The sequence below is a fragment of the Stegastes partitus genome, unplaced genomic scaffold (assembly GCF_000690725.1).
Source record: "Stegastes partitus isolate 25-593 unplaced genomic scaffold, Stegastes_partitus-1.0.2 Scaffold1659, whole genome shotgun sequence".
Lineage (NCBI taxonomy): Eukaryota > Metazoa > Chordata > Actinopteri > Pomacentridae > Stegastes > Stegastes partitus.
In genome coordinates, this window is record NW_007579390.1 from 25942 (window position 1) to 46911 (window position 20970).

At 39.4% G+C, this 20970-nt stretch overlaps 1 protein-coding gene across 1 annotated transcript; it reads right to left on the bottom strand.

Moving 5' to 3' along the window:
* Positions 1-612: 612 nt before the first annotated feature.
* Positions 613-20969, bottom strand: LOC103371860 (collagen alpha-1(VII) chain-like). Its single transcript, XM_008301325.1, has 27 exons — positions 20878-20969; positions 20720-20755; positions 18797-18823; positions 18630-18689; positions 18116-18241; positions 17878-17949; positions 17716-17751; positions 17412-17471; positions 17111-17155; positions 16959-16994; positions 15793-15828; positions 14530-14586; positions 14098-14169; positions 13803-13874; positions 13679-13714; positions 13501-13581; positions 13335-13388; positions 13166-13219; positions 12962-13024; positions 12814-12876; positions 12554-12670; positions 10191-10268; positions 8879-8932; positions 8731-8779; positions 7049-7264; positions 2836-2907; positions 613-1195 (listed from the first exon to the last, which is right to left on the bottom strand). The coding sequence occupies exons 1-27, from the start codon at positions 20956-20958 to the stop codon at positions 966-968; spliced, it is 1983 nt and encodes a 660-aa protein (XP_008299547.1). The 5' UTR covers positions 20959-20969; the 3' UTR covers positions 613-965.
* Between the last annotated feature and the right edge of the window lies 1 nt (position 20970).

Consider the following 20970-nt stretch of genomic DNA (forward strand, 5'->3'; position numbering starts at 1 on the left):
CGTTTTTTAAATCTTTAAATCTATCTTGCAGATCTGTGACGCAGCGTAACACGTAGGAGAACACTCCAGCCCAGAATCGTGACTAATATGAGGGAAGCCTCCGAGCGCTTGGTTGCGAAAGACTCGTCTGTCAATGTGAGGCGACTAATTTTAGGAATCAACCGGAAGATCAGTAAAAATTTTGAGAGAACTGCTGACAAGAGCATTCGGCTCCACCCAAAAAAACAAACAAACAAACAAATAAGTTCAGAGTCTGAGTTGAGTCGTGCATTTTCGAGTGTTGCACTGCCAGATAAAAAAAAACTTTGAGTGTGTGCTGCCCCCATATCTACACCCACGCAGGAATCCCCCGCCACTGCTGAGCCGGTCTGATGGAGAGTCCTCTAAAACAGTCCCTGCGTGATCTCTCACACTGGGCCCCTGTTGGCACCTCATCTGGCTCCCAGCCTGACCCACAACACCCCCCGCCAAAGGAACATATGTAGCCGTGGAGGAGGCAGCACGCAATCAGCTCCTTATTTTTGCAGCAAAAACATAAGAAAGGTGAGCGTTGCATAAAGAGACACACTGTGGAGAGACTGAGAGGGAGACAGGAGACGGGGGAAAGAGAGATCACAAACGTAAAGACGGATTTAATCTGTCAGTAGTGTCACGCTTTTAACATTCAGAAACTCAGTCAGTGTCGGTCCATCTCAGACGCACATTATGGGAAAAACAACTGAAAACATCACTTTTTTTCCAAGTCAATAAACAACTGTTATTATAAAATATATAAATAAAAGCAATACAAAATGCAAAACATACATTATGTACAAAAATCTGCATCATGTCTGAGGGTTGCATCTCCAATACTGAGCGGCCGAGGAAGAGTGAAGTTTATTATGATAAAAAGTGAGCAGATCTCTTTTGCATCAACAACATCGTCCACCAAAACCTCTTCAGAGCAGGATATTTCAGTCACTGGACTAACTGTCAGAAGGTATATTTCCTCTGTGATCTGACCTGGACGCCCGCCCTCTGCTCTCCATCCCACACCGGCTCAGGCACTCCTGTCTGGAGGAGAATCGGTTTTGGTTTCCTCCGCAGCCCCCGAACACAAACGGCCTGCATTCCCCCGATTGGGCGTGAAAGTACCAGAGCAGGACGTAGTCTGAACAGGACCCTTCTGACATCGGCTCCAGGCAGCGGTCTGTAACTGAAATTACAATATGAGGCATTTAAAAAACAGATTAAAGCCGCACTAAGAATGGAGATGCTGGACGTGTTTTCCACTATTTTAAGTGCTTGAAAAGGTTTTTATTATGTTTTAGGAATGTTTACCATCATGGCATCTGAGTAAAGTTTTTAATAATGATGCACAATATTAAAATTTCTGGCTGATACTGATATCCAATAAGATTTCTGATGTCGTCAATAACCGATATTATGTCGATATTCAATTTTTGTTCACACTAAAAAAATGAGTGTAAGTAAGCACTGTGAGAACGTGGAAACTATTCACAAGAAGCCCATACCAAGTGAGACCACATCATCTTCTTTATTACGTAACAAAAGTAAAACATATTTAAACATAATTTAACATATTTAAGTCCAGGACCATTTAAGTAGAAACATCTGTGAAATAGCAGCAATATCAAATGTAGAGACGAAGGCACTAATGTTAGACAATCATCGGTTTTTCACATCGACCGAATTTTTTCATCGGATCGATACCGATATAAGGGAAAAAACGTTAATATCGGCCGATACCGATGTGGTCGCTGATATATCGTGCATCCCAAGTTTTTAATGCACTAAAAAAAAACATTATCAACATGGTTTCAGTATACTAGTGTGCAAATTGCTTCTTGCCTTACACAAAGAAAACAACACCCCCATTTAAAATGCTTTCCAACAACTCTAAAGTCATCTTTTTATATTTTATTCGTTAATTCAAAGAGCGGTTAGTTTTCATTGTGCAGCTTATCCCATAGTTTATTATAAATGGGAACTATAATAGTATTTTTCCACAGTGTTAAGCCTGATTGGTTCCATTATAACATTATTCAACCATATTTATATTTAATTTAATTGTTTCTACACAAGTAAACATTCTTCAATAAACATTAAAAAAGCAGAAAATTGCACATTATGTTAAACAAAGGCTAGAAATGTTTTTTTTAACTACGGAAAACTACATTTTTTTCATTTCATGATACTTTTTAAAATAATTTTTTTTTTTTTTTTTACAGTGCAAACAAAAACTGTGAAGCAGTCATTGAAATAAAGGGGTTTTATTGCCAAACCACACTCAGCACTCAGGATTTGAACCTCATCATAAACTTCTACTGACCTGGCAGCATGTCCAACTTCTGCTTGGTGACTAGTTAACAAGATATAATATGTAACAGACAGCTTAAAGAACCTGAGAGCTTTGTAGAATGTAATATTTATCCAGGTTACCTGCTCCACTAGTCGGAACACCTGTCATCTCTAAAATATTAACAACACAGAGCTACAACTCATCGCATTTAACTCTCAGGAAGTGAACGTCACCAAAATTCTGGAATATACCTTTAATATGCCTCTCTTTTCTGACAAACACAAAGTTTATTTACTAAATTCTTCATTTCTCTTCAGATTCTAACACCCAAACATTTATTACATAAGGTCTTTTCTAGCTTATCTTCCTCTCCCACCTCGTGCTCTAAAAAACTTCAACTCATTATTCATAGATGATGTGAAAACATAAAGAGAAACATAGAAAAAAAAGAAGAAGGGTTTGCCATACAGATGAGGGGAAAGAAGCGGGGAGGGACGAAGATAAGACGAAACTCAGTTGTCTTGGCCACTCACCAGCAGCGTTTGGTCCAAATACCCTCCTTTTCCTCCTCTGTCCCCACTGCACAGACCCTCCCTCGACAGAATCTGAAGCCAGAAACAAAACCAATTAGAACTTTTACATTTCAATGAATTCAGCCATCAATGACCAAGAGAGGCCCACTTTCGCAGCACTTAATGAGTCCCAGAGATTTTGACTCATCATGGAACCTCCATTCACAGACTTTTGGAGCTCTTTGTACAAACTACAAACACAGAATTCACATCCTGCCAACTGTGGATGAAAGACAAAATGCCCAAATATCATTAAGAAGTATCGATAGAGCACTGTCTTGTTTTGCAGTTCTTTGTTCTTCAAAAGTTTCTTTTCATCTGATCTGATCAAACAACATCAGTGATATATATTCAGAAAGTGAGCAACAAACACTCGGTTCAGACGGACACACTTACGTCAAGGGATTTACCTTTAATAGCAAATGGTTGATTTGATTTTGAATTCAAGCCAACGGGTGCTTCTGTTGGGTAATCCCCCTCATTCACAGATGAGGATGCATGAACATCAGCAACAAACTCAAGGAGGAGGCTGGGGTTGGAGACTGACAATACTGCCGGAGCAACAGTTCTAGAGTCTGTACAATAAACCTGTGTTAATATGAAATGACGGCTGAGCATGAAGCCTGGATGAAGCATCTGGAGCCAACCAGCTAATGGAAGCATGACCTCAGTGCTCTGCCTGAAGCAATTCTATTCTTCATTAGGTTAATAATCGAGATTTTTATACAAACACATCAAATGACAATATGAAAACAGTAATGTTTATATTAAAGGGGTTGCTTTGGAGAGATTAAACTAAACTTTGCTGTTTTGGATCTCTCTCTCCACTTGATAGGATTTAGTTAGAGTTAGAAGAGAGCCAACATCGGTTACATTTGCCACAAATATGACTCACAATTATTGGTCATTTCCTTCCATAACTGCTGAATGTGTGTCAGTAACTGTGCAGACAAGCTGAAACTGTTCAGAGGGTGATTGTTTAGACTCCACAAAAAACAAACAAACAAAAAAAACAATTCATATTTGTGTATCAAAGTTGAATATTTAGAAGTTTTTCCATGAAAAGTGTCTTTTCCTACAGAACCGACGGAACTTTAAGTAGTTTCTGTTACATTTTTGCTCACTGTGGGATCATTTTTCACTGCAATATAAAGTCCTGCACCTCTATGGGAACAGCACAACCATGACTAGAAGTAGTTAAAAATGACTGCTGGGAAATTGATCATGATATGATTTGTTATCTATTTGATCGGGTTTCTGACTCTGCTAAATGTTGTAATTTTGCTGATTTCTTAAAGATAACATGCCTTTCCCAGTATTGGGTTTTAGACTTCAGAGGGTTAAAATGACTCAGATGTTGCCTTCTCCATGCACGTTAACAGGATTAGTTGTTTATGCTTATTACATATAAAACCCCAAAAGTCTGAATCCATGGTTTTGAGAGTGTCATCAACACTGTAGTTTCAAATTGGAAAAGCTCAGCCATGGCATTGACTGCTTATTTTGCTCATGATGTGTCTTTTTTTGCACATAAAATCGCTATATGGACAAAAATCTGGACTTGAACTGGGTGGGGTCTTTAATCTACATTGCAAAATGTTAAAATATGGAGATTTTATCGAATAAGGAGATGCTGCTGCCTCATGTTGAGTCATTTCACAAAGTGCGGAGCATTCTGAGGCTTTGACTTTTTGCACTCACACAGGTGAGTCTAGCATGTCGGGGTTCGGTGTTTAAGCCTAATGATAGACTGTTTGAGGTGCAAGCAGAAGAAAAAACATAAAAGAGCTCCTCCAGTGAGATTAGTTAATATATGTGTGTGCTAAATGGACACCGGGCATCTTACTTTTTGTGCTGCTATGAAATAGAGTTCTTGTCACAACACAGACGGTGAAATGCGCCGCAGAGGACGCACAAGTGGCAATTTTCATTAAACTCTTTTGAAGTTTTCAAAGTAAAGTGTACGTTTTGAACTGTGGCCCTCTGTGCTCGAGCACAGTCATTATTTCCGAACAAAGAAGGAGCTAAATGTCACCGTTATACATCTAATGATTGGAATTTATAAATACACAAGCTGACATTGACACTGGGCAATGACAGCCTGCTTTGATTAGTCGTCTGCTTCATTTACCTGAAGCAACAATGACAATAGTTCGGGATGCAGAAGGCAATTTCTGCCCGGAGCTGTGTTCACTAATGAGCTTCATGACGGCTGTGATTTGTTGATACAAGCTGACCCTTTGTTTAACTTTCTGGCTGCTTTTATGTCGTGATGCTGACGACCTCAGTCACAGCAGAGCTCTACTCACAATTATGAGGCAAATTCGTCTGGATTTCTTTTAATCGCCAAAGAAATATAATACTCTCAGTCGCTGAAATGTTATTAACAAGCTAATAAGCAACACAAAGTGACAAATAAATATCATGTTGGGTCTTTCAGAAATGCTCAGTGACCAACATGAGGGTTCAATAGGATTTACGTCAGGTGAGCAGGAGGGGGCAGGTCATTACTCAGTCATCTTCGAGGCCTTTGCTCTCTCGCTAGCAGAGAAGCACTTGGATGCATGAGGTTAAGTGTTGTCGTGCATCAAGATCGTAGCCTCCTTAAATGTTGCAGACTTCTCCCTGCTTGGAAAAAAGATCTTTCCACAGACAACCTGCAGGTTTAAGAATTGATTTTCAGTCCATCTTCCCCCTGAAAAGGTTCAACAAGCTCATTCTTACTGACAGCAGCCCAGTAACCCTCCTCCACCTCGCTGGCACCTGCTGCCCTGCGTCCATTCCCGACCCAGCCGGGGGATCCATCTGTTCCACCGAGAGCCACTCTCATCTCATCTGTCCATAAAAGCTTTGCCTTCAGGTATTTCTTGGCTAAATCTTGACACTTGAACTTGGGAATTTTATTCGGTGGTGTTCATGTTTCAGCCTTTTTTTTTGCCTTTTATTCTCGCCTCTGAGCTCTTGACACCTTGTAGGTCACATATCCAGTTAGGTGGAATGCGGTGACGATGGAGGATAATGGGTTCAAGTATTTTGCAGTTGATTTCTTCTTGATGCATTTCTTTGCAAACCTGTTGACCTCTTGTAAAAAAAAAAGAGAAGAAAACACTGACTGGTGGTCACGCCTCAGTAGTTTAGCAATTTCAAGCGTTGCATGAGGAGTCTGAAAGGTATTTTGCAGTTTGTTGACTTTCCTGTGCCAGCTGTATCCCCCCCGTCCCCATTTCATCTGATGTAGTAAAAGTGGTGAACAATTATGCACACATCCATCACCCTCTGGCATTACACAGACATGTATCACCTTGAATTGATGAAACACATTATGTATTCAAGTTGGGATGGTTTGGAAAATGTGTATAGAACTAAAGACAAGGGCGGAATACTTGAAAACAGTGTATTGACTATGTGTTGTTTTTTCTTACCACGTTTGCCAAGTTGACAAAAAACAAGGACCTGGACGTGTCACATGCCACAAAGATCCTTAATTTACCTAAGCTGTCTGACAGTCAGTCCAACAACACAGCAGTGAATACTAGAATATATGTTTTCCTCACATCTCTGTTTTCAACAAATGCATCCATGGTGTAGAGGTACAACTTTCACCCAGACTGCTTCTATCATTTCTTCCAGTATATTTTTTGCATTACCAGCAGCGTTGACCTAATCTCCATCATGCAATTGAGAGGAAGTATCAAGCTGTGACATAATCAGCCACACAGAAGGAGATCCAGATATAGTGTGCACCTTTATCTTAGCTTTTACATTTGTCAGTTTTTTTGACCATGGCAGCTAACTATAGCAACATGATTCTGGCTACAACAGGGTGTTGAATCCAACCAAACCACGGGTTAAATTGACTGTGCAGACAAAAAGAATGAATCAGTGGGCAGAAGGGACGTCACAGTATCAGTGATACTACCATACTGCTATGTTCTGTTGTTGGAACACCTCATAGTTCTGTTATAATTCTGTTATAAAGCCATCATCATCATCTCACAGCATCACACAGCACATTTTAACTGCCTGCATCACAGCTGCTCCACATAAGTTTGATCTATGTCGCCATTTAGCCACACACTTGGTCACACTCTGTCTGAGGCATCTGCGTGTTTAGCCAGGAGCTCTGACTCTGCCGAGTGTGTTGGCATGTTATGTTGCGTTATAGTATTTTTACCAGTACGGTTTGGTAGGATCTCATCTTCTTCAAGGATCATAGGGGCAGGACTGGTCAATTCTCTGATGTTTTCTCTGTATTCTTCCTCTTCCACTTCTTCACCGTCTTCGTCATGCGTTATGGGTGTCACTACATCTTCTGGCTCTTTTGTATTCTCATCCACTGCAATTGTGGCATCTGGATCCACAGACTTTACCATGAACTTGTATTCCAACCCTGCAATGATACAAATATGATACAAACGCTGACTGTACATGTATGAACACCAAATAAGAATACTGTTTTTAGTACATAAATTTTGTCTTGCACCGTATATCAACAACTTTTAAAATATGTATTTAGTGGAAAACTAAATAAAAACACAATTTCTCCCACAGTTCAAACTGCATCAGGTTGTCCTCCAGGACTACCCTATACTTTTCTACATTCATTTTAGACTTTACTTTACAAGCCTTCAGACCTGTTGGCCAGAGGCTCAAGCATCATGATGATGCTGCCACCACCATGCTTTGCAGTGGAGATGGTGTGTTTGTGATGATGTGCATTGTTTTGTGTCAACCAAACATAATGTCCAGTGTGATGGGCAAAAACCTTCATTCAAAGAACCCTCTTCCAGTTGACTTCAGTCTCCCACGTGCCTTTTAGTGAACTCTAGTTAAGTTTGAATATTAACTTTTTTGTCACTCTCCCATAAAGTTTTGACTGGTGAAGAATAGGTAACAGTTGTTGTCTGCACAGTCTCTCTCATCTCCACTTCTGAAGCTTGTAACTCCTCCAAAAGGAGTCATAGGAGTCTTGGTGGCCTCCCTCACTGCTCTCTTTCTTTCACAGTCACTCGGTTTTTGCAGACAGTCTCTTGACAGACCAACACATGTGCCTTATTCATTCTATTTCTTAATGATAGATTTAACTGGGACTCTAAGGGATATTCAGTCACCAGGAAATTCCCTTGTATCCATCCCCTGATTTATGCTTTTCAAAAAACTTTTCACTAAAGGACAGACCTCTTCTGCCTTTACATTTTGTGCTGAAATCACAAAAAAATCATAAGATTCAGCAAATTGGAACACATTTCACATCAGCCTCTTGTAGCAATTACAAATATTTGAGAGGCAATAGTGGCAACAATTCAAAGGTTCAAATGACATTTATATTACAAATTCATGTATAATCTTACCTAATGAGAGGAATAGAGTTTAATTGTACTTTAAACTGTGCTTTGAATCAAAATAATTCCTTTCATTTTAACTTTTTATTTACACATGTGCCTTCCTACTGTGTTGCGTCAACACGTCCTCAGTGACAAAGTTCTGACAACAAGCAGAATGATCCTTTTCGTGTCCTGTACGTGTAGTGGATTCTTGGTGAGACGTCTCTCTTAATGGCAGTGTCATGTTTGTGAATGGCTCTGCTGTCGCTGGCACCATGGAGCGTGTTCCTCTGAGAGAACATAACAGATGGCTCGACACACACGGGTGCCGTGCTGCTGCCACAGGAGCTCTTACAACAAATAACCACACGCTCACACTCACAATATGTAGGCCTGTCTAGAGCCACACGTTTACTGGCTCCAGGATAAATATGCAGAAAAGTACAAGCACACATAACTGTAAGGGGTTCCAAATGTACAAGTGCATAACACAACACCCACCAACCATGTGCACACTCAGGCACACTCTTACCACACTTTTCCACCACCTCCTGGGTGACGAGCTCCTTCACTTCTTCAGCCTTGAAAGACAGAAAGATTCAGAACTACTTAATGCCAGTAATCAACTATATGTTTATTTTAGTTGGGAGTGATTGTGTTGCTGTGTGAAAAAGACATACAGAGAGTCCAGGCTCTCCTTTCTCTCCTTTTGCTCCTCCAGTACCCACTGTGCCCTAAAGGAAAAACATAGATTAAACAATTCTTAACATTAAAATCCCACCAGTGTAATCCCACATGATAAAGAATGTGGACCCTCGCTGCTCTCTAATCAACATCTGCACAGTATTTAATCCTGCTGTCACACACAGAAGGGCCTGTCGTCCTGCCTGTTTTGGCTCATCGGGACTCCTGTTAGCTTTACTGCACATGCTGGGCAGAAAAGGTCCTTTAAGTACACAGAGTCTGGTGATCTCATGTAAAACCCAGCACCGATCTGCACCCTGTCACCAGGACAAAGGCTGAACCAGCTAGAAGAGTTTAAGTCTGCAGTGAGTATGCAGAGCCTCTAACTGCATGTATGAATTGTTTTGTTCTTAGCATACCACTCTTCTATAGCTTCTGCCATGTGGATAAAAGATATTCTTATCAATATATTTACATAAAAAATGGATTAGATGACTTTGTGTAACGTTAAAGGAATCACTCATTCTGGCAAACCCACAAACTCTGCAGTCCACCACATCTACACAGAGCTTTAAACTCACTGAACTCCAGACAGTTTCTGGGTGTTTTTTTTCCCCCATCCTGTCACATTTTTTGCTCACTGTGGGCTCATTTTCCACTGCAATATAAAGTCTTGCACTTATGTGGAAACAATAAACCCATAGCTTGAAGCAGAGAGAACTTAAGAAATGTCTTTTGCGTCACATGATGCAGTTTTTAAATCTACAAGTCATTAAAAAAAAGAAGAAAAAGTGGACTTTTTTTTCCCCCCAGGACCATCAGAAAGTTGAAAATTCAAGTATTGTATTTGCATTTTTAGTTTCTTCCTCTGATAAATGGCATTATTTAACAATTAGGGTTCAGACGGTTTTTGCTCATTGTTTTTTTTTCACTCACTGTTTTGGAGACCAAACCAGAGCAAAAAGCACAGTTAATATTGGACGTACATTTGCCAGATGAACTGAAATGACTTAGAATTACCGATACCACACCAGCTGGATTTGTAATTTGTTTTGAATCAGTTTTGCTGTGGCAATATTTTAGTGTTATGTTAAGTTTCTGCTTCCCTGATGTGACACGGTCATACTGTAGTTGTGAAAAAAAAGAAGTATTTTTAAAATGATTCTTTTCTTTATAATAAGTATGGAAAACAGGAAAGCCCCCTGTCAAAACAGTTACAGCAGCTAAAGAAGACGAACCTCACTTTCTGAACTATAAATGTACTCGGAATATATATGCATAGAGAAGTGAATCAAATTGGAATCTCACAGTCTGTCCTCTTTGTCCCGGTGTCCCTGGAGCTCCCCTCTGACACGGCTTCAATCGACCCCTCCTGCCTCTTTCTCCCTGTTCGACAAAAATCAGAGTGTACACAGAGAAACACATGTTCTTATACAACTCTGCTACGTCAAGAGGAAAATTGCAGCACATCTCATCAGTCACTTCTAAACAGTATGAAAGACAGACCGATTAGATGCATCCTTGGAATATCCTCATTAGAGGTTTCCAGCCACTCGCTGTCAACACGGAGAGTCTGGTAATTGTAGCTGAAAGGAGCTAATTGAGTAAGATATTATTTGAAAGCTGCAAACGGAAATAGACCTCTGCGTGTGTGTGTGTGTGTGTGTGTGTGTGTGTGTGTGTGTGTGTGTGTGTGTGTGTGTGTGTGTGTGTGTATTAACTGTGGATAAGTCTTTGTAGTATCGGTCGCTGCAGACACACAAAGAACATGCTGCCACTCTTTCGCACAGACATGGTGAAGACTGTAATCAAGCTCAGCTCATCCTCATTGTGTTCGGTCTCTGACTATCAGTTTAAATGACTGTACTGAAGAACTGCAAGTTCTCATCACAGACTAATATATTGTCCCTGAAAGACTCAAATATGATTATGATCCAACCCACCGAATAACTAAAGCAGAATTATTTCAAGACTCTGATATCACAGAGCTTTATAGAAATATCTTATCCTCAAGAGAAATGCTTTACTTGATGTTGTATTCACAATAGCCTCTAATTTAGAACTGCCATACCTAGGCTTTAGTTAAACAAGTGATTATACAGCATGATTCAGTTAAAGACTGTAGTCATCAGTTGTTGCAGAATGGGTATGCATCATTAGAGTAGTGATTCATACCTTGAGCTACACTAATGGGACGTACCTGCCTTTGAAAATGGTCAACGGGTGCTAAAAAAAACCTTACATTTTTCTGTCAATTATTAACAATTTACTGTATTGTTTAGGTCAAATTACTATATCTCAAGAAGACTGTGTTTCTAAGAAATGCAAATGATGATTTTGTATGATTTAAACTGAAAGTCCGATATGGTGAAAATCCATCCATCCATTATCTACACACCGCTTAATCCTCACTAGGATCGCGGGGGGCTGGAGTCTATCCCAGGTGACTTAGGGTGAAGGCAGGTTCACCTGGACAGGTCACCAGTCTATCACAGGGCTACACTTAGAGACAGACAACCAAGCACACTCACATTCACACCTACGGACAATTTAGAATCACCAATTAACCTCAACATGTTTTTGGACTGTGGGAGGAAGCCAGAGAACCCGGAGAGAACCCACGCTGCACGGGGAGAACATGCAAACTCCACGCAGAAAGATCCCAGGTATTCTCACCGGGGAGTGACCCGGCAACCTTCTTGCTGCGAGGTAACGGTGCGAACCACCGAGCCACCTTGCAGCCCCCATATGGTGAAAATCCATTTTTATAATATTTTGTGGCTGAGGGGTGAAGCTTTTACTTTTGCCTTCCCTAAAACATCCCCTGAAGTGATTGAAACACAGCCCTTAAAGACTTAACTGGCAGTTACTTTAGAACAATTTCCAAACTGCAGCTCTGCACCTCTAAAATGCTAATTTTATGATCACAAACCTGTCTGACAAGCTCCACATAAACATGATTTAAAAACACAGTCGTGCTTCAAACGTGTCGATAGTTCTATGTCAGTGTGAGAAAGTTAGATAAGATAGAAAGTCCTTTTCATTCTGTGTTGTCAATTATGGATGCAGAGAGAGTCTTGTTCCTGAAGAGGGTATGGACAGCAGCAGCTTAGCAACATTTAAAGCTACAGACACTAAAACCACCTGTTTAGAACAAGGTCTAAAACAGGGCTTATGCAGTCATGTCAATATAAACCATCCTCACTGAATTTCGAACAGCAAAATTTAAAGACACATTCTGGAGGCATATGAGACTTTCATTAATTTGCTGAAAAGGGGAACAATATGGAAGCCTTAAATCATGACTGAAGTATGTCATCCAATGAGGATGAAAAGCGTAGTTTTGTCCAAATCACAATTTAATTGCTCCACTGATGTTGCTTTTCAAGTCGATCCATGGGAGAACAGCCAGATATGAAAATGTCAGGAGAGATTATTGATCAATGATTTTATTGTAATGAGGACCCGACACAGGCAGAGATGACCCACAAAACATGCAAGGAAGTCCTTGTGAAAAAGCAAAAAGCTAGATGGCTATTAATTTGTTCCCATGAGATAATGATGTAGTGAGGTCATGATCAAGAGAGCAGCTTGATATCTTGATATAATGAGATAATTTAGCAGTAGTGTTGAGTATCTACAATGCTTTGACAAGGTAGGTATAACTCTACCTTTGGCCCTGCATCCCCACGAGGACCTGGTGGCCCTGGGGGTCCTTCATCTCCATCCCTTCCTGGGCTTCCTGCTGACCCCTTAAACCCAGGGAAACCCGGGAAACCTCCTGTACCCTGAATTAACAAAAGAGAGTAAATTAACATGCCGTGATTCATTTGTGTGCAGGGGGAGTACACAAAGACAGTCTTCATGGAAGTTAAATACATGCATGTATGTATGACACACTGGACGGTGATATAGATTTACATTTACTAACCTTTCCCCCTTTGACTCCTATGTCACCATCAACACCATTGATTCCTCCTTGTCCCTTATCACCCTGAAATTCACATTATGAAAGGTACAAAGTGAGTTTGTGTTTGGGAAAGAGACAAAGAGAAGTATGTGCAAACCTGCATGCTTACCTTGCGCCCTGTGAGTCCATTCAGTCCAGGTATACCTGGGGTGCCGGGTAGTCCCATATCTCCCTATTTTGAAAAGACATTGTGTGTCATAACGTTGTGTGTAACTTACAAAGAGCAAAGGTAGAGATTTTTTCAAACGGTACCATTCCATAACATATAGCACAACACTACTTTGGTCTGATCCACGTCTAATTAAGAGCTAACCTTTTCTCCGTCCAGACCCAGACTCCCAATTCGTCCAGGAAAACCTCTGAAACCCTGTAAATGCAGGTAAAGACACTAGCGAAGTCAACAAAACAGTCACAAGTGACCAAAGTGAGAGAAAAAAGTCATCAGTGGGTTAACAGTGAGAAAAAAAAACAACAGTTTCCACCTTCTCTCCCTTCTCCCCTTTGTCTCCTGGTAAGCCAGGTTCTCCTAGATCCCCCTGTGAAATAAAGAGAATTAACAAAACTTTGGAATGAAAAAAATTCTTAGTTAATTGTTGTTGAATCTGTCAAAAGAGAAAGTGATTGGCTATGTATTGTTTTTCAGTGTACTTGATTGCCCTTCTGGCCTTGCAGTCCAATGTCCCCTTTGTCCCCTTTGGCCCCGTCCACTCCATGATCCCCATTTCGACCCTTAAATTAAATCAAATGGGTGTTAACTATATTTTGAGCACCATAAATTGATTTTGAATTTTGGCTTTGAAATGTTGTAAGTTCAAAATGACGTTACCATCACTCCGTTAAGTCCTGGCTCTCCCGGATCTCCCTGGAGAACAAAATGACAATTGCACACACAATACGACCCAAATGTATTGAATGTTTAAACTCATTTTGTTGCATGCTGCATGACTTACCTTCTGGCCCACTGGCCCTCTTGCTCCAAACCGTCCTAATGCACCCTTAGTTCCTGCATCACCCTTTAGGCCCTTTTAGAAACCATATAAAAACCTTTGGGGTTAGGTCACAAATACTGTGCCAATTATTCTAAAATGAAGTATCAACAAGCTGATTATTTCTAAACAGGTATTTAATCATAACCAGTAGCTGCTGAGCTGCCTGTGAGCCTCTCGCTAATCTGCAATCTTTCCTAAACTACCTGTGAGATTTTCGTACTTGTGTTTTTCAAATGTTTTCATCAGGATTCATTACCTTGACTCCAGGTGGACCATCTTCACCCTTCTCTCCTTTATCCCCATCAAAACCTGGTGGACCTCGCCCACCCTGAAACAAAATGCCCATTCAATTCTTCACAGGTCTTGTTAGAACTCAATTACTTTGTGTGTGTTTTGAGACTCCTTCAGACATTTAAGGTATTTATTAAAGCATTTGCTCCCAAGTCAAATCATTGTTTTTAAGCTTCTAGTCTTTATAACAGTATCTATTTCCCTCTCTGGTTTATTGGATGTGTATTTCTCCACCTGTGCAGAGAGATACGGGGTCCAGCAGAGTAAAAATAATGCTGTTCTAGTATATTTTCATTTTAGATCAGATGCTAAATATTGATAAAAACTTGTGTTACTTCAGTGGAATGTAATTACACTGAGCAAAGGAAAAATGGACGCAAACTCATGAGAATCTCACCGCATCCCCTTTGGAACCTTTAAATCCACGAGGTCCTTGGATTTGAAGCACACTCCCCTGTTGGTCGGAATGAACTTGTTAATTTTTGATGCAAATAATGCAAGACTACATACATTTTCTTCTTTAGAAATATTGTGCTTGAAAAGTCTTTCTCTGGAAAGTTTCTGCAGACTGGGAGTCATATTGTCAGCCAGTATTCAGGTACATCCACAGGTATTCATGGTGCTATCTGTAATTGTCATCTCCCAACACTCATAGAGCCCTATATCATTAGATTCTCACATGGTAGTCCTGGATGGGTTCACCCCAAACATGTTGGACCCCATCTAATCCAAACAAATTTATCTTGGTCTCATCTGACCACAGACTGTGCTCTCAATATACATCAGGCTTCTTTTTTATACTTTAACAAAGTTTTATTTTGAAGTTTTGCTCCAAACAGCAAGCACAGGTTTGTGTTTTGGAGGCTGTCCATAGAGGTTGGTGTTATGCAGAGTCCTTCCCACTGTGTAAGCAGTCTCAGATTTAAGTGATAACTCCTGTACTAAGTTTCAAGAACCTGTTTGTCTGTCCAGAGTAAGATCCTGCAAGTTGTGCAGTCTTTCTTTTCTTTTTTTTTCTTTTCTTTTTTTTTAACAGTGGTTCTAGTCGGTGGTACAATGACTCGTTCTGTACCGCCTGACTGATGTATTTTGACTGAATTTTGGTTGGACGTCAATCTTCCCTTATTCATTTTTAATAATCGATCCCACAATTAGATTTTTAAGGTTCTCTGGCAATTCTTTTCTCCATGAAGCCATGATGCAGACATGTAGACAGACAAAACACCAAAACTGAGAACGTTCTGGTGTTAGCAGGTCATTTCTAACATTCTGTGTTTGCAGTTAGGTAAACTGGAAATCTCATTTCATTTTTTTTTCAATTAATTTCTTCTTTTGGGGTTTGTATTTACAAAATAGTCTTTGTAAAGTATTTGTTTTTGATTTTTTTTTATTAGGGGAAATACTCTTTTGTTCAACTTAGAAATAATACTTTTGTATTAATTGCTTTTATTGCTTGTTATTGAATCATTTGACATATCAAATGGGGTGTACTCTCTTCCATTGTATACCTGACAGAGATGCACTACACAAAGCTGAGAATCATGCATAGTTCTAATTTTTAAAAGTCCTGTTGTAATTTTCTCTGCATCAAGTCAGCTCTAACGAATCATTGTAAAAACCTAAATACTTCACAGTAAAAGCATCGTTAAAGTCATCATACCCTTTCTCCTCTGATTCCAGGTAACCCGCGGTCTCCCTGAAAAGAAACGCAATTTTTTAAATCCACTTTCCAAACATGATTATTTCAATTCCAGATGTAAAAAAAACACCTTATATCTCTACAATATACAGCTCCACTATAATCCACCTTCAATAAAATGCCATAAAAGGTTGTCATGCATGACGTGTCCAGGGTTTAGTGGAAGGAATGAGTGTGAAAAATGAATTATACAACAGCACCTCAGTTGTGAAACTTCAACAGAGGAAAGCCAAACAAATATGAAGTCTGACTGACAACTGACAGCACTTCTATCAACACAAGCCTGACCTACTGACACTTCACAATGAATGGGAAATCACTTTGTTGAGTTTGAACTCATAGCTATACATCCAAATGTTATTGTTGGGCTCTCAGTCAAACCACATACTTCACCGTTGATGCGCTCAACCATAAAAGTGAGTCATGTGTAAATAAAGATTAAGTACATGCAGACAGAGAAGGTTGTGAGGTTCATTGATGTAGCAGCGCTCTCAGAATTGCAGCAGTTTCACGCTTTTTGTGCACCGTGGTCAACGGATTTCACAGAAATCTTAGGCGCAAATGGAAAAAACATCCAGTCGCGCGTCGCGGTTCTGTAGGTGAACACACTTTGATGATGAAAGGGGTCAGAAAACAGCAAATACGGTTAAAAGAATGTTGTAAATGTTGCCCTGCTCATCAGATAAGCTTGATTACAACATGATGACACTTGAGTGTGAAGTTGGCGCAGATAAAATGAGTTCAAATCTACCATCTATCCTCCCTGCTTTCAATGGTTCTTGGTGGTAGTGATGAAAACATGCTCCTGACGCAACATGCAGGCCTCTTGATAGAAACAAAACATCCTTGAACAAAGTATTGCTGTTGATCAGAAGCGTCATCATAGAGATACTTAAATAGTACTTTTAGCAGCACACTCCAAAGTCTGGTGAAGTGACTCCATCGCAGTTTGTTCAACTCACATTCATTTAAACATAGAATTTGTGTACATTTATTTTATGTTTAACAAAATCTCATTTGCTGAACTCCAGGAACCCCAAACAGATTTTATTGATTTAGTATTTTACCTTTATTATGTTATCAAGCAATAAATTGTTTGTGACAAATCATGTGAAACAACAGCTCACCTTTTCACCTTTGCTGCCACGCAAGCCTTTTGGACCCTGATGCAAGAAAAAAGGATAAAAGGCAAGGATATTGTCTTGTGTACATAAGTGAAACTCTAATTAGCTTAAATATATAATTATACTCAGTTGTATAGTTTTGAAAATGTGCTTACTATGTTTCCAGGAGTTCCTTTAACACCTGGTGGGCCTCTTTCACCCTGGAAAGACATATTTTACTGCATAAATAAATATTCTTAAATATGTTTTTAAAGTTTTGTTGGGTAGATCAGGTAAGAAGTAGTGAAGACTTGACTGTACTAGTTTAACACAGAAACAAAAAAACAGAACATGAGGAATAATAAACTGATGGTATTTGTCCCAGCAAATATTTGACATCATAAAATCTCACATCAAGAATTTCTGACAGGTCCAAACATACCAAGCACTGGCAAAAGATGAATAAACTGAGCTCACCCTTCTCCCCAGGAGGCCAGCCACGCCCCTGGCACCTGGTTCACCTGGAATACTGTCACCCTGAAACAAATGGGAACATAATAGACTTTTTTTTTTAACATTGCTCTTTACTCAGTTGGCAAAAACACAATTATTGTATACGACGACAAAGTAGAAACAACAGACAGGACTGAAAGTAACACTGTGCTGCTTTAGATATCATTACTAGTTGTCCATATCACTCACACTGGTCTCTTAAAACAAGCTAAACTGGAAACAACACATCAACTGGATTGTAAAAATGAAGTTAAACATTACTGCGTACCTTTTCTCCTTTTTCTCCAAGCACACCAGGAAGACCCTATTTTAGAGACATGAAATTAATCGGACATAAAAATGTAAAAACAATAACTTTAAAACTGTGTAAATTGTCTGTTTGAGTTGAGTTTTCATATATAAGAAATAAAAATATTGAGTGTTTCCATACGTGAGGTCCTGGTGCTCCTCGAGGTCCAGGAGCTCCCTGTGATCCACTCTTCCCTCTTTTGCCTCGTTCCCCCTACATAAACACACAAACACTAAATCTTATACCACCACTTGAGCAGTCTCTCCTGAACCCTTATACAATACCTACAGTTCATGTACAGCAGCATCGATACTTTCACTGGATTTGCTTCTCCAGATCAAAAACAGGGCTGCTTCTAAGATGATATACTGTGATGTACCTCTCTGCCTGGTTCTCCTGGGTCTCCCGGAGGACCTCTAAACCCCGGGGAGCCCTGGATCCCTGCGTTTCCCCGGATGCCCTGGATGCCCTGAGCACCTGGAGGTCCTGGCGCACCTGGCTCACCCTGACATCACACAGTGACAGAGATAAACCAATGCAGAAACAGGTTAGGATAAATTAAATGTTCGGAAGACAAACACACAGATACGTCACTACATGTAACATTATTATCCAGCTCCTCTATTACTTTTGAATAATTGCTTTCAAACAAAGTCCTTCTCGCCTTTATCGGACCGAAAGCTCAAACACAATTTCAAAAGAGTGAGTGAGCGACTGAGCCAATTAAAATTCACTAAATTAAAAGTGCAATGAGAAACAAAGTCAATCAAAGTGAATGTTCTGGAACACTGTGGGGATTAATTGATTTAATAGGATGGTCTATGTCAGCAGTTGCTAGTAGTGTTTTTTTTGTTTTTTTTTGCATTCAGAGTGAGGAAGGAGGGAAATTTCACCTTCTGCCCTGGAGGACCAGCCTGGCCCTCTGGCCCTCTGTGGCCGCTGCCTGGCTCTCCCTAGAAACACAACACAGCCACGTGAATATGTGCAAAGTATCCTTCAAAACAAAAGCCTAAACTTCTGGAAAAACTAAAAGATGTTATGTTGACCTTTTTCTATTTACCTTTTGTCCCTTTTCACCAATTTCACCCTGAAAAGTGCACAGAAAGAGTTAATATAAAGATAAAGATAAAGATAAAGATAAACTTTATTCATCCCGAAGGAAATTGTTTTGCCAGAGTACAGTTAAAGCAAGCAAAACAGTTAAAGTAAACAAGTAAGTCCAAATAAGAATAAAAATAAAAAGTAAAAAATAAAAGTAAATAAAATAAGAATACAAGTACCAGAGAAGAATAGTGCCTTAATAAAAACAATACACTATGAAAGATGCACCATGACACATCTCTTTCATGTACCAAAATAAACAAACTCAGAGGAATGTGAAAAAGACTCGTCAGCATGTTTAACAAGGGGAATTATTAATGTCTGCTTTAATCTACTGTCTCACAGTCGAACAGAAATAGAGCAGAGGGGACATCAAAGGCCTGCACTCAGCTGGCTTCACTGACAGGCGAGACGAGACACAAGATCTCCCTGAGCTCTGATGTCATTTACTGATGTAATGTGGGGAGGCAGCACAGCAGCCGTGATATTCTCATGAACTGGTGGCACATTTCATGTGACGACTGCCAGTCTTGCTCTGTGATCTTAGGATAACGATTATAATGCTTTAAAACGGCGTGACAGTATCAGTGACTCAGTGAATTTTGACACAGAAGGAGTTTCATGCTATATTGTGGGTTCAGCCAGATTAGGAAACTAATTTTTCAGACTCATCAAACAGTATCTAACCCTCCATTTTGACACTGATACGAGGAGGACACGATGCTGCTGACTTTTTAGCCACTTTATAGGACCAGGGATGGCAATGTTGGTTAGTTTGACCACCGAGTTATCTTAACTGGATTGCCATTACAGTTTGAACAGTATTCTGTTAAAAACAAAAACAAAAAAAAAAGAAGTAACTATAATATTCTGGCAGCACCCATAAAATACTGTGGAATAATGGAAAATATTCATCTCATAAAAATAAAATAATTTTCCACGATTAAAATATACTTTTAGCCTTAATTTATGACTTTTACATGAGATCCTGTGTATTTTTTTTATTTATTTAATGTTTAATGAAGGGAATGTTTATGTGTAAAATGAAATTAATGAAACCACCAACTTTCCAGATATCTATATATAAAACAGGAAAGTTTTATTGAAAAAAAAACCAAACACATTATATATTCAATATATTTAACTACTGACTTCTCTCTTGTTACTATTCCTTGAGCACCAACATGAGGTGAAGATTTCTGGTTCTTAGTGAAACATCTCGGTATTATATGGATTTGACAGAGATTCCCATTTCTATGACAGGATAAACTGTACTAACTTTGGTGATCCTCTGAGTTTTGATACCACTGATATCACTGGATGTAAAGTTTTTGTGTGTCTGATTCTTAAAGTCTCTCAAAACCAAAGATATTTTCATCAGACTGAGCTGTACTTTGTACTTGGTGTGAATAAGCATGTTTACCAAGACAGTGAACATGAGAAATAATATACATGTTAGACATCAACATGTGAGCATTTAGCTTTATTCAAGCAGGCTCACAAAGCTGTGGCTTTAGATTTTTGCCAAATTTTCAATGCAGTGAGAACCATAAACGTAATTATTTTCCCCTGACTTGTAATTTAAATTAAACTAACTGCCAAATAAAACAGCTATCATGACTAGATCGCACTAAAGTGACCAGTATTGGAATGCTTTGTACCATTTGGGTGAACTGGCCCTTTAAATAATGGTTACCAACTTAAACAGCAATTTTGTTTTCAAATTGCTTAAATAAACTGTTTTTCTGATTGTAAGTCATTTAAAATCACCACAGTCATACACCTTTATTATGGAACTTATTGTGTGTGGGGTTTTTGTCCTTAGAAGGATACTTGAGTTTTCTACTGAGTTTTGTTTAAATGTTAAAATATGTGCAGTCACCTTTATTCCAGCTTTTCCATTTTCACCTGGTTGTCCCTGTTACAGAGGAAATGTGTGGTAAGTTTATACGTTATTAAAATTAAATTAAAATCTAAGAACACGTAAAACAAACTCTGAGTATTCTTTAAATGATGAGTGCATTATACTTTGTACTGTACCTTCAGGTAGAAGTACTCTGGAGGATATGGATATGGCTGTCCAGTTTCCTCATCATAATGCCCCCCTCTCATCCTCTCCATCTCCTCCCTCCT

Coding starts and splice junctions, on each gene's coding strand:
- LOC103371860 (XM_008301325.1), bottom strand. CDS start 20,958: ATGGAGAGGATGAGAGGGGGGCATTATGATGAGGAAACTGGACAGCCA. Junction 13,025..13,165: donor TGGGTCTGGACGGAGAAAAG/GTTAGCTCTTAA, acceptor TTTTCAAAATAG/GGAGATATGGGACTACCCGG. Junction 12,671..12,813: donor TAGGAGTCAAAGGGGGAAAG/GTTAGTAAATGT, acceptor TTGTTAATTCAG/GGTACAGGAGGTTTCCCGGG.